Genomic DNA, 17,216 nt, shown 5'->3' with positions numbered 1-17,216 from the left:
TGTAGACAAAGCCCAAGTTAAACGTCTCCATAAATTCTCTCATGCAGCAGAGACTTCAGTGACAAACATATGAGCATTAAGGGGAGGGACTCAACGCTTGCTTTGTCAGATGACCTACTTTCTATCTGAGTCGTATTGCCTGTCCAGCTGACATTACAGCCTGCTGGGGTATGGATGTCTCCATCTACATGCTGTATTGTCACCACTCAGTACACCAAAGTACTGAACTGACACTTTCCAAGCCATTACTTACGTGCCAACAAACAGCCTTCAGATGCTAGACAATGATTATTACCGATGCTTCATTTAAATGAGTATTTTAAACATGAACAGTTGCGAGAGCCAGCCCCAGTACCAAATTAACCCCTAATACTCTCAATCATATTGTAATGTCATCCAATCACCGATGGCTTTGTAACCTTGAGGTTAGACTGCTCCACTGTGCTATATGTAGGGCTGGCCTTGAAGACCATCATACATTCACTGCAGCTGCTGCAGAATGTGGCAGCTCACCTGCTGATCAAAGTTGCCTTGACCACATAACTCCAGTGCTCCAGAGCTGCACTGGCTCCCAAGAGCTTCCTGGGTGCAATTCAAGGTGCTGTTTTTGATTTATAAGGCCCTCAATGGTCTGGACCCTACATACCTAAGGGATAACCTTCTCCCTTATGCCCCATAGTGAAACCTAAGGCCAGCCAAGCGCAACCTCCTACAAGTACTGGCAGTGCGCCAAGTCTGCTTGGCAAAAATGTGTGGGAGGTCATTCTCAGCAGTCACTCCTCAGCTCTCACTTCCCTCTTGACGTGCACCAGAGGTTTCAGAAAAACTGTAGGACCTACCTGTTTGGGCAGGTGTTTAGCAAACAAAGCTAAGCTGAACTACTGTTTAGGGGGTCCCTGTTTATATTCCAATTCCCTTTCACAGCTCTTGAGCTGTTTTGTTCTCTTGATATTCTACTGTTTCGTAAGTTATCCGTTTTTATTGTAAGCTATCCTGAGCCTTTGTTTGGAAGGGTGTCACGTAAATTGAATAAATAAATAAATAATACCCTAGGTAGACTTCATAAGCAACAAAGGAGGTCAGTAAGCTCCCTCAATAGGACTGTGTCAGTGCTTTGGGTGTCCCCTTGTTCCAAAATGCATATACATTTTGCACCATTGTTATTATCAACTTATCACCAGTGGTTAATGACCCAAGACAAAGGCAGGACTGTGAGGGGCACCACACTAACTGAGAAAAGTTTCAAGGCAAACTGCTCTAACTGAAGCCAAGTTGTACACTATAGAGTTCTTCCAACAAGGCTGACAAGTGTGGGGTTTGAAGAGGTGTGAACCTTAACCAATATCACTGTGGCAATGCATTTATAATGGCGAACCTGTTCTTTTACTGGTATGCCTTGCTTTGCTTGTGTCGGGGTGTCAAACTCATCAGGCCCCGCATGCAGGATGATTGGCTTGGGGCCAGTCCACGTGCCGGACAATCCAGCACACACCTCATGCAGCATTTGTGTCAACTCCAGGACCCACGAGCAGCACCAGGGGCTAGATGATGGACCTCTGGGCTGGATCCAGCTCACAGGCTGTATCTGTGACACCCCTGGCTTATAGGGAAAGTTTTTACTATAATGGTACAAACTACAGCTTTGCCAGAATAGCTGTGTCCACAGGAGGAGCTCTGGTGCCTCCTCTTTGAAGCTCTGCTGCCCTCCAGTGGTCACTGCTTACTACAGAAAGTATGGAGAATAACCCACCATGGGGATCCTGGGATGGGACCGATCCAATGATTATGGGGAATACTTGGAAAATACTGGCTGTATATGCACCTTTCTAGTCTCAAATGGGAAACAAATTTAAGGGAATTAAACAAGAGGAGAGAGGAGACAGAACTGAACTCAGTGGGGAGGGTAAAGCAAAGGTAATTGGACCTGATAATTTCTAAAGGAAATGACACTATTTCAAATTGTGTATAGAAAGTGTTTGCTTTATTTAAAGTTTCCAACTGAACAAAAAAATTTGAGAACTGTTCTGATTTTTTTCTTATCAGTTCCTTCTACCTTCTTGTGTCAGTCTTCCCCCCCACCCTGTGCTGAAAAGGGAAAGGGAAAAGATAAAGCAAATCAAGACCCAGAATATTTTCATGAAACCTACCAACTCTAGAAATGATAGGGCTGACTCGGTAACAGGGAACAGCCCAACCAGGCAGGCAGAACTATGCTGGGGTGGGGACAGAATATGGTTTCTTCTCAGAATATACTCCCAGCAGCAAACTCTGATGCTATATTATCTGCTGCTTTATGCCTCCCCTGAAGAAATGCAGTTGAAAGGAATGTATGAGTTCTCTAGTGATAGCACAAGGAGCAATTTCTGAAGGGTAATTTCTGTCCCTCACTAACCAGAGACCAGGCTAGACCAAAACTTAAAAAAAAAATGCTCACAGAAACACAGTCACTGAGAAGAATAAAAGACAAGCTTCAGTGCTTGAAATTCTTCCACAAAATCTGACTGCTTCACCACTGTAAAATACACAAAACTAAGGTAGACGCACTGAATGCAGACTAACCATAAATTATGACCCCTGATTTCTTGACCTGCAGCCAAACCAAGCTGTCATATGAGAGTGAAGGGAAAGGGCAGTTTCACACCACCTGTACACTTGCCTGATTTTGGACTTGAGCAGACTGGTTCAGCTCCCTGCATAATTCAGCTCAGCCCAGGGCTGGGATTTTTTATATCCCACTTGCAGCAGGCAGCCCAGAATTTTTATGAGCACTGTATTCTGCATATAACTTCTTCAATACTTATCTCTGCTTTCCCCTACCCACACACTGGCATGCCCTTTTACCACTGGGGGTACCCCCCTACAAAAGAATACATTTGGTTTCTATCCCCTTCAAGTCACCCGAACATCAGAAAGAAACAAGGCTGCATAGTCCTGACCTGGGCCCTAGAGGATGAAAGTGAGAGTACACAGCACAAAGCCAACTTTACAACCAACATGCCACTTCTGAGATCAAAATGGTTTGCTTTCTATTCCAAAATAAAACAAAAGCAAAATATTTTTACAGTTTATCTGAACTTCCGAAAGATTCCCAAATGAAAAACCAGACAGGACAAAACTACGTATGCCTCAGGAGAAAAAAACAACAGAAATCTCATCACCCCGTGCACTAACTCTTCACAAAGAACTAGATCAGAGGTTCCCAATCTGTGGTATGGGTACCACCAGTGGTACTCAGACAACCTGTCAGCGGTACACATTAACAGATTCATTACAATTACTTTATATGACAAAAATTTGCTGGTGGTACTTAAGGTTGTATAGTTTTAAATTGGTGGTGTGCAATCTGTTAGAGTTTGGGAACTGCTGAACTAGATAATATTGGTCAACAAATTCATGACACCCTAAAGCTGACTTCGGCAACACATATCTAACTTCCTTCCCCAGTGTTTTCAATTTGGATGGGAATACGAACCCGAAATGGAAAACTGCTTCCTACTTCCTACTGGACTAAGGCAAAGGGACCAGGATCAAGTCACTTGCTTAGAAACTAACCTTTCAGTGGCAGCTAAACTTGATCTGAGCCAAAAGGCCAAGAAGTGACAAATCATGTCACCACCAACCATCACACCTTATCACCAGACGGGGCCTAGATACATTCCCATGCTACTATATGTACTGGAGCCTTTGAAAGCAGAAACACCCACTACAGTTGCCAGTAAGAGCTACACCTATCCCTGGCACCTAACTGCAGACCCACCACTTTTCCTCCCTCAACCCAAATTTGGACCTAATTCAAGTAACAGGATAAATTCCAAGAGGGGAAGGACCTCCCATGCCTTCAACCCATCCTTCATTATCTAGTTCAGATCCCTCTTCCCAGTTTGCTGCTCCCCTGCTCTTTCTGCCCTTGCTGCATTGTTGCAACATCATTGTCATGCCCTGGATCCAACTGAGGGAACAGCAGAGGTGCAGGCAGGGCTGTGGGAAGGGGGGCTTTTCTCTCATCCTCCTCAAAAGCCACCTTTCCCTCCAGGACTCACTCTCCTGAGGCATGGATTCCTCTCAGCTCTCCCGATCCATCTGCAGCGCCTGTGCCCGCCCTGTGGGGACCTTCCTCCCCCTGGGACTGGAAGAGCCCAGCAAGGTACCCACCCAGCTTTCTCTGAAGCCCCAAGAGAGTCCTGGCCAGGGAAGGAGCACCCCAACCAGGTGGGAAGGGGCAGTAATCTGCTGCCACTCCACCTGTGCCGGCATGGGTGCCTGCTGGCCCATCCGGGCAAGGAGCCTTCTTGCTTTGCTTCAGGGATGTCTCCCTCAGGGCACCCTGCTCCTTCTGAGACTGGGCAAATGCAGCACCTCGGGTTTCCCTCTGCACCTAGTCTTGGGTCCCTGACTCCCAGGACTGGGGAAGCAATGTCAGGGTGGGGGGAGCAATGTGGGGAAGTGGTGGCTGGTGGGGTTAGCGATGGTGGAGAAAGTAATGGTTCAGGGGGAAAGCAATGGGGGAAGTAATGGCTGCGGGGAAGTGATGGATGAGGAAGTGATTGTGGGGGCAGTAATGGCTGGGGGAGTGATGCAGGGGAAGGAATGGAGGGGGTGGGCTGGGATAGGGGGTAGTGATGGGGGGAGCAATGGATGGGAAAGTAATGTGGTGAGGTAGGAATGGCTAGAGGAAGTGATGCGGGGGGAGGGATGAAGGAAGGGCAGTGATGGGGGAGTAAGGTGGGGTGAGGTGGGATGGAGGAAAGTAATGGCTGGAGAAGTGATGTCGGGGGAGGGATGGAGAGCAGCGATTCGGGGAGAGGGGGGTGGGGTGGGGTGGCATGGGGAAGTGCTGGCTGGGGGAGTCATGGCTGGGGTCAGCAATGCGGGGCAGGGACGGGGGCAGTGCTGCCGGGGAAGAGCCCTGGTCCCGGCCGCGGGGCGGAGGCGCGAGGTGCGGGCGCTGCGTGTGGGTCTGTCCCGCCGCCCGCCGGGCCCCGCTCACCGATGCGGACGAGGCGGCCGAAGACGGAGGCGGCGTCCCCGGTGCTGCAGTTCCAGCGGCGCAGGCGGAACTGGTGCTGGCACTCCTGGATGGCGCGGCGGGCCCCGGCGCCGATGAAGGCCATGTGCTCCTGGTAGAGCTGGCACAGCTTGCGCTGCCCCGCCGACAGCCCCGGCAGCTGCCCGCACAGCGGCGCCGCGCCCATGATGTACAGCTCGGGCCGCCGCACCGGGCTCCGCGCCAGCGACCTGCGGGGGCAGCGCCGTCAGCGGGGCCGGGGGGCGCGCAGCCCAGGGGAGGGGGAGCCCGGTGCCCTCCGCCCCCCGTCGGGCACTCACCACCAGGAGCCGGCGCCGGCCGGGAGCGGGCAGCACCCGCACAGCAGGGCGGCGCCCAGCAGCAGGCGCGCCCCGCCGCCCATCCTGCGCCCCTGCCGCCCGCGGCGTCCCGGGACCAGCCGTCGCGCTGCCGCCGGGCTCCGAGGCGCGGCTCCCTGCAACGACAGCGGCGACAGGGGAGCCTCGCGCGGGCCCGGCCCGGCCCCGGGACCTGCCGGCTGCGCCCTCCGCCGCCTCTCATTGGCCCGCGCCCCGGCCCCCCGGCCCGCCCGGGGTCTGCTGGGGGGGCGTGTGAGGGGAAGGGGAGGCCCCCCCAGATCAAAGGGAGAAGCCGCTCCCTGCCCTTTGTCATGCACAGCCCCCTCGGAAATGGGCAGCCCTCCTCGGCAGCCCGCAAACAGCCTTTCCCCTTCAAAGGACCCCGCGCTACCCCGGCCCCCCCGGCTGGAGGCAGGCGCAAGAGGGCCGGCTGCTGCGGGGGGGAAGAGATGCAGCAGAGATAGGGCTGGCACCAGAGAGAGTCTAATGGCTTTATAGAGGGAAGGGGTGTGGCGCTGGTACAGGCACAGGGGGCTTCAAAGGGCTCCTGGTGTCCAAAGGCCTCCCCCATCCTTGCTCAGGAAGGCCAGTCACATGCCCCCCCCCTCCCCTCCCAGCTCCCTCCCCAGGCCCCCCAGTCTGCCTCCCTGCCATCACCCACCACCACCTCCCAGGCCTGCGAACCCCAGTGCCTGGTCCCAGTGGCCTGCCCAACCTCTGCCCCCCGTCGCCCTCTCGCCTCCCACAGCCAGGGCACCTCTCCAGCAAAAGCCTCCCGGCACCCCTACAGCCACCCGCCCCGTCACCTGCTCAGGCCTGACCTTGCTGCCATGGAGCTGCAGTTCTGCAGCGAGGTTGCAAGGCCTCAGCAGGCTGAATGCCCAGTTCCCCTCCAGTGACTGCCAGGTTGTGACCACACCGTGTCTGTTCCAAGCTCTGCAAGGACCTGCCTTTCTCATAAACACCACCGGGAACATTAATCACCACGCTCAGCAGTTCAGACCGCCGAAGTATTTTTTATTGAATTCCTCTCGCCCGCTACAGTGCAGTTGCTGTGTTTGTTTGTACCGGCGTTTGCCTCCTCCACAGCCCAGATGTGCTGTACCTGCACCTGGGGACCTGTCTCACCTGGTCAGCAGATGTGAGGCTGCCAAACGCCAGAACTAGTCCCAAGACAAAAAAGGCCTTGTGTGACCCGCAACCTCGAAAGGAGGCGAGATGCACTGCCCAGGCACAGCAGGATTCATGTTAGTAGAAAACAGGGCTACATTATTCACATCTTATATCCCTTCCCTCTTCCTACCATGTCCTTGTGTGTGATGGAGGGGCCACAAGGGGCGAAAAGGGGACAGGATGGGTCTGTTTCTATAGGTGATAGACAGCTTGGAAAGTTTCTCTCTTCCAGTCTGGGGAGGAAGGAAGATGTGCATGGACGCATGGCTCGTCCATGACAAGTGAGGAATCGGCATAGAGGGGGTATGATGTTGCCAGAAGAGTTTCTAGCCAGCTTCAGGTTCAGAAACCCCTCTTCCCTGGTGGAGGAGAGAATGTCTGCTTACTGAAAGCTTCCCCTCCCCTTTCACAGCAGTGAAGAAAGAAAGAAAGAAAGAAGAGTCTTCATGTGCACTGTGCTCTAGTTCAGGGGTGGACAATTATTTGGGCTGAGAGCCACTTAAGGAGTATTGGTGAGCTGTTGGGGTGGGCCTAAGGTGCTGACCCAGGTTTGGCTCCCCATGACAGCTGTCTAGTGTTGGGGGAGGTACCAGCTGATCCTATCGGTTGCAGGGACATGCAGGGAGCAGATTGTGGCTCTGCCCCGGGCCCCAGCCCTGTGCTGTCATCATCCTATGATCCTGGCCCCATCTGCCTGTCCCATTCCCAGATGCTGTTCCTCACCTGTGGCCCTACCCCATCCACCCAGCAAAGCGCACCCTGCCCACGGGGCTTCCCAGGTCAGTCTCCATGGAAACCCTGCCTGCCCACCTGCTCTGTCTAGTGGTCCTCAGTGAGTACAGGGTGGATGGGCTGGGATGCATGGGCAGCAGAGCTGGGGCCAGGTCTGGCAGTAGCAATGGCAACAGTCACAGTGGCAGCTGGAATGGGTTGTTGCTGTGGGGGCCACCAGGAAGGCAAATCTGGCTACCACACTACCCCCACCCCACCTCCGTGCTGCCTGGGTCCACAGACTACAGCTCCCAACACGCCCAAGAGCTGTGGTAGGGATAGGGTGGGCTGCACTCTGCACTAGCTGATAGCTCCATGCCCCGGGGTAGCTCAACTAGCCACACATGCCACTGCCCAGATTGCCATCCATGCCTGGGCAGGTGGGTCCAAGGGACTGACTGCAGGCTGGACAGAATCACTTGGTAGGCTGGATCCAGCCTGCAGGCCATATTTTGCACCCCCTTGCTCTAGCACATAAAAGACTTATCCCAGGAGAGGAGTAACTCTCAGCTCTATCATAACCCAACACTTCTTGGAGAGCCCCGTCCTGGAAGAATGGGAGTGGCATGAACTGTGGGCTCCCCACAAGCCATCCTCCTGACCCTTCCTACTGGCCAAGTGGGAATGGGATAGCTGATACATTTTCACAAAGGCTCACAGACAGGACATGCATGTGAACTTCTGTATCTGTGGGCATACAAACTGCAGAAATCTAAAGCACAATGATGGAACTAACAGACTTCCTCTGACTTTAGGTCCAGGCCTTAATTTGTGACATAGTGTAGCTGTCAGGCATAGCTCCTTAAAGTCTGTAGCGTCTCTGAGATCTTTGAATGAAAGGTGATACAAGTCAAAAGCATTCATTATTGCATTCTTAATGGTTACTTATTAATATTTAAACAAAGCTGCTGATGAGGAGTAACAGAAATATCCTATGTTTCACTAACAGCATCCCAATAGTCAGTATCTGAAAACAAAGCAGTGATCTTCACTTTGAAGCTCAGAACCATAGAAATGGCCATAGTGGCTAAAACGCTGAGACATCCACCCCAATATTCTGCCACCAGTTCCTAGTGGGTATTGTAGAGTACAATTTGGCTGCCCCTCCCCCCACACCCCTATCCCACCTTCCAGCCTGTGACATACACATGTCAATTTTTGGCACTCTTGTCCAAAAGTACAAGGATCAAGTAGGCCTGGACACTGAGCTCTCTGCCTCCTGACTGAGGCACAAGCAAGGCAGCAGGGAGAACACTGTATTGCTGCCTCTGCTCCTGTCCTGTAAACTATAGTACTGCTGTAATCCAGTAGCTTTCACTAGAATGAAACCATCTTAAACTTGGACAGAACAAAACGTTGCAAAAACAACACTATTTTAAATTTCAATTGAAATATGAGATAAGTATTCAGCAGCTTCCAGAATTATTTAAACCTATTATTTCTTCCTCAGTATTAGCAAATCAATGCACAGAAACCCTGCTTTAAATAGACTAGATTGCAGCCTCTTGCACTGTTACTTTTAACTGCACGTCTTTTTGCAGCATTGTTCTAGTTGTATGATATAACATTTAAAATGTGTTATCTGAAAATAAAGCTGTCTTCAAAGTAATGCATTTGTTATATAAAACTATATGGCTTGGCTTTCATTTTTGGAATGCTTTTCTTTAAACTTTATTAGTGAATCTAACCCACAAACTAACAGATTTAGCATTCAAAAGCCTACCCAAACCTTCAAAATATACATAAAGACAGACATTAGCAATGTTGTTTTAATGGAAACTCTAGCACACTTAGATCTCAGACCCCTGCATCAGCTTTAGTATGGCTTGGTGCTTCACTGTAGATTGCCAGTGTAACTGCCTATTGAAATCTGCTGTAGATACAAATAAATGTATTGAAAAGCAAATTTGCAGTATTCAGTGTTCTTTAACTTGTATACAGGCCACCGCAGCAGCATATTGGCTAACAGATTCTGGAACAGAAATTCAGTAACAACACCAAAACCAAATAAAACCCAGTGGCCCATACCAGATGCTCCAAAGAAGTAACCCTGCAGCTGTGAATTCTGCTGTGATTACAGTTGCACAGAGGTAGGTAGCCCAACAGTTCTGTTTACTTAAAATGTGAATTGTGAAAGTGATTCCCCCTTCAGATCCTAAAGATAACTTCTTTATTGATTGTGTTTATGGTCTCAGATAAAGTGCTTGACCTCTGACAGCAGCTCCCAAACTTTGAGATGCAGACCACTTGGGTGGAGGTCTGCAAAAAGCTATTAGACCATGTTTTTAAACTCTCTCTTTCTTGCTTCTGAAGTTGTCTTCAGGTTCTTTACTGCAAACTTTTAAAAAATAACTTGTGATAATTTACAGTGGCACTTCTAGTCCTATTTAGATACCTAAATAAGGGGCCTGATTTTCAGAGATGATGCATATGGATTCAGGCAACTAACTTGAAGCATCAGAGTTTGAGAACTGCATTCTTTTTCATTAAATGCAGTAGAAAATCCATCGCTACTTTCCTAGTATTCCTACTGCTGCATTAGGAAGATGGAAGTTCCATGGCTGTAGATAGGCCAGGGACTGTCCATGTCCATCTGCTAAGATTCAGCACACATTATGAAAAAAAGTTGAACTCCTGCCCTGAGCAATTAGAGAAGGAGAATTGCTCATGCAAATTTATCCTCTTTGTTTTGCACTTGGGGCTTCCAACAGTGACACATAGCCTTATCATGGGTTGTAAACAGTGGTGAAAGAAAAAAAAAAATCTCTTTCCATTGTAATTTGCATCATTCCTGCATTTTGTTCAGTTTCTTTCAGACTGGGAGGGACTGGTGACACATTCCTCCCTTAAGATCTGAGCCTCTCTCGCAACATGACCCTGGTGTAATGCTTCTTCCTATTGGTTTATTCAATGTATCCAAGAGCACGCACATACTGTGGTTTAGATGACTCCTCTGTCCCTCCCAGTACTGGCAACAGACACATTTTTTTCCCCTGATGAATAAAGTTTCTCATGAAGAAATCAGGAACCAGCAGGGATTCTTAGGGATCCATTGTCTAGAAAGGAGACTCGCATATATACTCACCTGAAGCCAGAACGCTTCAATCTCTGTCACAGGAACTCTGAATTTCCATTATGAGAGGCATCACAGGGTGCCTTGAGCCCTGGTGTAGACAAGGTTCCAGCAGCCACTTGTTTTTACCACTCTTTTGGTGGAAGACTCAGGATTGATGTCTAAATTAGCCCTCCCACTATTTCGTCTAAGCTTATGTTAGAACAAGTAGGCATTCATTAATTTATTTTTCATTTCTTGAGGCCACAGTATCTCTACCACCCAGCACTCTATCTAGCTGTCGATTCCTCTGGTTGTCCTGGCCTGTGCTCTTCAACTGTTCTCATAGATACTCTTCATCTGATAGCTCTGTAGCAACCGTGGAGTCTTCCCTGTGAATTTTTCTGAATCTAAGCTGATGCTTTGTTTTATTTGTCTTTAGGTTTTATTAGCCAAACACTACCAGAGCTGACTACACTATTCCAGCTCCAGGTTGAATTTAATCAGGGTGTAATAAAATCTCCTGAAAATATCTCCAGACACAGATCCTCCAGACCTGGCTGCCTTGCCATGATATTCCCCTGCTTCTTTATATAATCTGTCCATTTCCACAAAAAGGAGATGGTCTTCCTATCAAACTGCTTCTGCACACATTTCTGCTTCTGCTTCTTTTGGTACTTCCATTTTTTAGGGGTGCTCATATTGTGCCTGCTACACCTCAGCACTAGGCAGCCTCTGTGGCATATCTAGATTTTCTTTCCGTACTACCTTGCTTCTCCTTTACTGAGCTGCCTCTGGCCTGTGTTACTCAGTCTCACAAGTAAACAAAGAATGGAGGTATATAGTGAAAAAATAATATTGTTAAAAGCAGCCCATGTAGATCCAGATACTAGGTAGGATACACCATTTTTAACCAGCGTACTTAAAAATGCCATAATTGTTTGAGTAAGCTAGCTTCTTACTGGAAAAAGTACAGGCATACCTCAGAGATATTGCGGGTTCGGTTCCAGACCACCGCAATAAAGCGAATATCGCAATAAAGCGAGTCACACAAATTTTTTGGTTTCCCAGTGCATATAAAAGTTATGTTTACACTATACTGTAGTCTATTAAGTGTGCAATAGCATTATGTATAAAAAAACAATTATCTTAGCTACATCTTCTGGATAACTTGCTGCAGCTTCTACATCAGCGCTTGCTGCTTCACCTTGCACTTCTATGTTATGGAGACGGCTTCTTTCCTTAAACCTCATGAACCAACCTCTGCTAGCTTCAAACTTTTCTTCTGCAGCTTCCTCACCTCTCTCAGCCTTCATAGAATTGAAGAGAGTTAGGGCCTTGCTCTGGATTAGGCTTTGGCTTAAGGGAATGTTGTGGCTGGTTTGATCTTCTATCCAGACCACTAAAATTTTCTCCATATCAGCAATAAGGCTGTTTCGCTTTCTTATCATTCGTGTGTTCACTGGAGTAGCACTTTTAATTTCCTTCAAGAACCTTTCCTTTGCATTCACAACTTGGCTAACTGTTTGGCGCAAGAGGCCTAGCTTTTGGCCTGTCTCGGCTTTCGACATGCCTTCCTCGCTAAGCTTAATCATTTCTAGCTTTTGATTTAAAGTGAGAGATGTGTGACTCTTCCTTTCACTTGAACACTTGGAGGCCATTGTAGGGTTATTAATTGATCTAATTTCAATATTGTTGTGTCTCAGGGAATAGGGAGGCCCGAGGAGATGGAGAGAGACGGGGGAACGGCCGGTCGGTTGAGCACACACACACAACATTTATCGATTAAGTTCGCCGTCTTATATGGGCGCGGTTCGTGGCGCCCCAAAACAATTACAATAGTAACATCAAAGATCACAGATCACCATAACAAATATAATAATAATGAAAAAGTTTGAAATATTGCGAGAATTACCAAAATGTGACACAGAGACTTGAAGTGAGCAAATGCTGTTGGAAAAATGGCGCCGATGGAAAAATGGCGTCGATAGACTTGCTCGACGCAGGGTTGCCACAAACGTTCAATTTGTAAAAAACGCAATATCTGCGAAGCACAATAAAGCGAAGCGCAATAAAACGAGGTATGCCTGTATAGAAGTATACAGGTGCATGTAAACATTTCTGGCTATAATCCCATTCAATCACAATATATTACAAGCCATATATCAAGATCACCTGCAACAGCATCACTTCATCTGCTAAATGTAGCCAACTCTGGGATAAAGCTGGGATATTTTATGGCAGGACTCAAGTCTAGTGGTCCAAGAAGGAACACTCTCCCCATGCGACCCATGATGCAAGCTCAATAGTGTATCCCCATAGTGGATCAGAGCCAGGGTCTGTGTAGCTCAGTATTCAGTCACTGACCATGTCCAGTGCCATAAACTTTAGAGAAAACTTTAAGAGACACAGTAAAAAACAACACTGCAGTCAGAAAAGCTGGATAAAAATACAAGGTCATCTTAATACTTAACACTTCTACCTAGACCTCCAATTATTTTACCTCCAACTAAGTACCATTACCACCTCCTCTTTTTAATAATTTTTACAAATGTGGAAACTGAGGCACAAAGAGATTCAGCAACTTTCCCAAAGTCACACAGCAAGTCAATGAAGGCCAGGATTGATTGTTTGTTCCTCTATTCCTTTGCCAAGCCCTGGAGGCTGGGTGGATAGGAAGCTTTTAAATACCTTTTCTCTTCCCAAATTGTTGACTCAAACTGAAATAGCCAAGGTTCTCCTGTAATTGCAACATTTTCCTAGAACAGCCTACTACCTAAGAGCCACTAGGGCTCAGAGCATCTGGGCTGTGTCCTCAGCTTCAGGATCTGAGAGTGGGAGAGATGGTATGACCACTGTACACCAGTCTGGAACCCGTTTACATTCAATCGTTCCTCCATTCTGACTGTAGGGGACTTAAGTCCCACTTTCATGTTTCCTCCATGAGACCCCAGCTAAGTATAGGTCCAGAAGACCTGAATTAGGAATGCTGGACTCATGGATGAGATGCATTCAGCCCAGCCTTTGAACTTTACTTATTTCCGTTGCTGTGAGAATGCCTGTATTTTTGGGGGAGCTGTATATTCACTCTAAACCCAGACTGAAAACTACTTAGTCTTATTTACTAAAATGAATAAACCATTTAAGATTGTGAATCAGTCACAAAATGTGCATGTGTAGCCTACAAAATTACTAAATGCACGTATTTTAAAAAGTAAAATGTTACCATCTGACTGTTTGTATTTAGAGTCCCAGTCTAGTTTCCAGTCACACAAGCTACCAATTTCCACTAACTAACCCCTCTTCAGACGGCTTCAGAGCTCTCCTCACACTGGAGAAGAGACGCATCACATCAGGCAGGACTGACCTCTGGTTTAAGACAGGGCTGGGAAATTTGCAGTGCTGCTGCCAGCTGCCATCCGTGTTCTATACACAAACGATTCCGGTCCTTAAGGCCAACTACCTGGTACCTTTCATGTGTGTTAAACTGAGGTAGAGGATTGATCAGGTTAACCTTTTAAAGAGGGAAAAAACTGAGAGAAAGAGTAAACTAGCTGAACATAATTTCCTCCCCATTTACCAGCAGCTGAGAATGGGAACTGAGGTTCTGCCTCTAGCAGTTGATTATATACACTAAAGGATCCCTCCAATAGTATAAGAAATACCACTCGCTGCTCTGCTGGAGACCTGTTGAACACAGAGATGTGATCTCAGATTCTATCAGGTAATAAATACATCAGTCACCTTTAAGATGAGGCTAGAGAGTAAGGACACAGTTTTGTACATTATAAACATGCAGAAAGTAAAATATGGTAAGTTCTTCTGCAGAGATTCAAGAACAGGTCAGAGAAAGGGAACGTGCTAGATGACCTTACATAGGTTTTCTTGCTCCTCCAAAGGTATTGTGAGCCACTCCTGGAGGTGTTCAGCATGTGAAACTTCAGTTGAAGTCAGTTGGAGCTGATGGTAATGAACCCTTCTAATATCTTACAGGACCAAGCCCCAGGTTTTTTAAGACAGAGTCATAGAAAATTAGGGCTGGAAGGGATCATCTAGTCCAACCCACTGCCCAAGTTAGATCATTCCTATCCACACCATCCCATACAAACATAATTTGCACTTTATGTAAAGTGCCCTCAACCATGACACAACATAGACCTAACACCCTAATCTGCCACAGGTAAAGCAGGAGAACCATGGCAGCCAATGTCCTGCTCCTCTAAAATGTTACTATATTTTCAAGAGGCCCTGGGCAGAGGACCATGCCTCCTGCTACAGAGGAAGGCAAACCCAGTCTTTACCAATCTTACCATGGTGTAAAATTCCTTCTGATCTCAGATATGGCAATTGGTTTGACCCCAAAATGGAAACAATTACGAACAATATCTGGAACAGACTCCCAGCAGGTTTTGGTGCAAGCACCTACCCTGGAGATCTTCCAAAGGGAAATGGATACACACCTTGCTGAGGTTATTTGACCCCAGCAGTCTTTCCTGCCCAGAGCAGCAGGGTGTGGGGGTTGGACCCAATGATCTCACAAGGTCTCTTCCAGTCCTAAACTTCTGTGAATCTGTGTGAATATCTGACAAATGGCAACAGATGCTAATGAGCCTGCAAAATATTAAGCCATTAAAAATCCTAATTGAATGTAACTTCTCTCTTTCATCCTCTCTACCCCTTTAAAGCTTTCAGAGATACTGCTGTAAAAATCAGTATAATAAAAATAATAATGCTGCTGGAAGCAAAAGCTCACAAACCTTATGAGTCAGATCTCCCAAAACCCATGAAGTCAGCATTATCATTTTCCTCTTACAGGCACAGAAAGGCTAAAGGCCTGGCTAAGGCCACCCAGGAAATCTGTGGCAAAGCTAGGATAAATCACCCCAATTCAGCAAAGAGCTAAAACATATGCTTGAGTTATATACAGGTGCTTAAATGCTTCACTGCACTTGCACCAAAATAAAAATCTCCCTCCTCCATTTCAATCCTCTGGCTGCAAAATGATTCTTTTGTTCAGAGAAAAAGCATTAGCCCCAAAAGTAAAAAGGAAGATACACTTGAATTAATGCTACCGTTACCTCAAATGAACCATCTCATTTACTGTGACTTTCTGCTTTCTGGCACCGTGTTTCCCAAGCACAGGAAACCCCCATTTGCACAGCATACTTAAAACTTGCTGTAGAATAAAAACATTGACACAAAACACCAGAACACAAAAAAATAAGGTGTGGCTGACACAAGACACATTCTTTCCATTGAACTAATGAAGTTGAAAACCCAGTTAAATCCCTTCGGGCACGTTTACAGGAGATGCTACTGTGCAGGAGCATTGGCAAGCACTAACCCCAACGTGACGCTACTGCACAAGTCGATCCTTGCTACTGCACAGTAGCTCATTGCTACTGCACAGCAGTGTCTGTAAAAAACTGTGTGGGGATGGTACTGTGCAGTAACAAATGCGCAATCTGCCACTCATGTAGATGCAGCCTTGTGTGGAGTGTCCCATTCTGTTTAAGACTGTCACTAATTTATTTTAAGCGAATAAACAGTAACCTTAAGCCAAATCAATATGAGATACTTTTAGATCTAGTTTACGCATAAACTTGTACCAAAATAACAAGATCCATTTTAATTCTCACCCTCAACTATTTCAGTGCAGATTAGTAGGTATTTGCTGTTATTTCAAAATAAAAGTGGCCTGTTTAGCTCTTGATTATGTTGATTGCAAAGTGGAAGCAGCACTTTATGCCAAAATAAGAGTTCCCAAAAAATTGCACCAGAATGACTAGATATGTGAATTAGAGCTGTTCCAGTTTTGTCAAAGTGTTTGTGTATAGTCCAGACAAGGTTCTTTGGGTAAATGTAACATCTTTTATTAGACCAACTAAACCATTGGAAAAAATGCAAGCTTTCGGGCACAAATATTCGTCTTCAGGCATATGTATAGTTCAGCCCTTCAACTAAAATACCTTAAGAGTATCCATAGTTGGGGGCTTGTAGCCATTTAAATAAATAATTTTGTAAAACGATTTATTTCAAGCAGTACTAGTTTCTTGTGCAGAGAAAGCCAAACAACAGGAAGGCAGGTCTGAATGGGACCACCTGGGTCATTCAGTGCAGCCCCCTGCTATCAAGGACAACACAACACATTCCTCTCCCAAACTAAGCAAGCCGTCTTCAAACAAGCTAGTTTTTTCCTCTACACTATTCCAGTTGGAAGGCTGCTTTAGAACCTCACTGCTCTAATGTTTAGGAACCTATTTTTAACTTCCACCTAAATTTATTCATGGCTGGTTTATACCCATTTGTTTTTTTGTACTGACCTTGCCCTTTAAAGCTTAATGTGTCAACATCAAGATGCAACAGGGTAGTTACAGAGGCATGAATACATTCACACATAAAGGAATCTCTGCATACAATGACCTGCTTTGCACATGTAAGGGTTTTGCAGTAATACCTGGCAGTTCCCTCTTTGAAAATCTGGCCCTGAAATTCTGTTCTTAAAGAAAGAAAAGAAAATTCAGAGCTAAATCTGAAAAACAACTAAAGATGCCAGTGCATTTTTCTCTCTGGTGATTGATTCCTTCTTCAGTGACATTCAGATCCAGTTTGCATGTCCAGAGAGCTCTTTTGTTACAAAGCACGCTGGGATCAGAACCACTAGTTTGGCTCTCTCTGTTTCTTCCATCAGTCTGAGTTTTATACTGACAGTTTTGCTGGTGTTGCAGAGGCCAGAATGCAAGCCAGCTCTTTTCCCACAGCTGTGATTGACCTGTGTGAGATTTTGTTTTGCTATCAGCAAAGCCAGTTGATACAACTTGAAACTATCATCTAAACATAGTGACAGACATGGGAT

At 46.8% G+C, this 17,216-nt stretch overlaps 1 protein-coding gene across 2 annotated transcripts in view; it reads right to left on the bottom strand.

The window, feature by feature from the left end:
• Nucleotides 1-17,216, bottom strand: part of WNT5B (Wnt family member 5B) — an 85,692-nt gene that overhangs the window by 14,280 nt on the left and 54,196 nt on the right. The window contains exons 1-3 of one of the 2 annotated variants that reach the window (XM_090043433.1): nucleotides 6,186-15,006; nucleotides 5,326-5,480; nucleotides 4,988-5,235 (exon numbers count right to left, since the gene is read on the bottom strand). In XM_090043433.1, coding sequence (XP_089899559.1) covers nucleotides 4,988-5,235; nucleotides 5,326-5,480; nucleotides 6,186-6,341 — 559 coding nt within the window. In that variant the 5' untranslated portion in view covers nucleotides 6,342-15,006. Of the gene's footprint in view, nucleotides 1-4,987; nucleotides 5,236-5,325; nucleotides 5,481-6,185; nucleotides 15,007-17,216 lie in introns of those variants that run through there. The other variant, XM_090043434.1, reaches the window with a different exon arrangement.

This window comes from Crocodylus siamensis, chromosome 4, assembly GCF_052110815.1.
Source record: "Crocodylus siamensis isolate JL-2025a chromosome 4, ASM5211081v1, whole genome shotgun sequence".
NCBI lineage: Eukaryota > Metazoa > Chordata > Crocodylia > Crocodylidae > Crocodylus > Crocodylus siamensis.
Note: the sequence above shows the minus strand (reverse complement) of the source record. Positions and strands in the feature narration are given on the sequence as shown.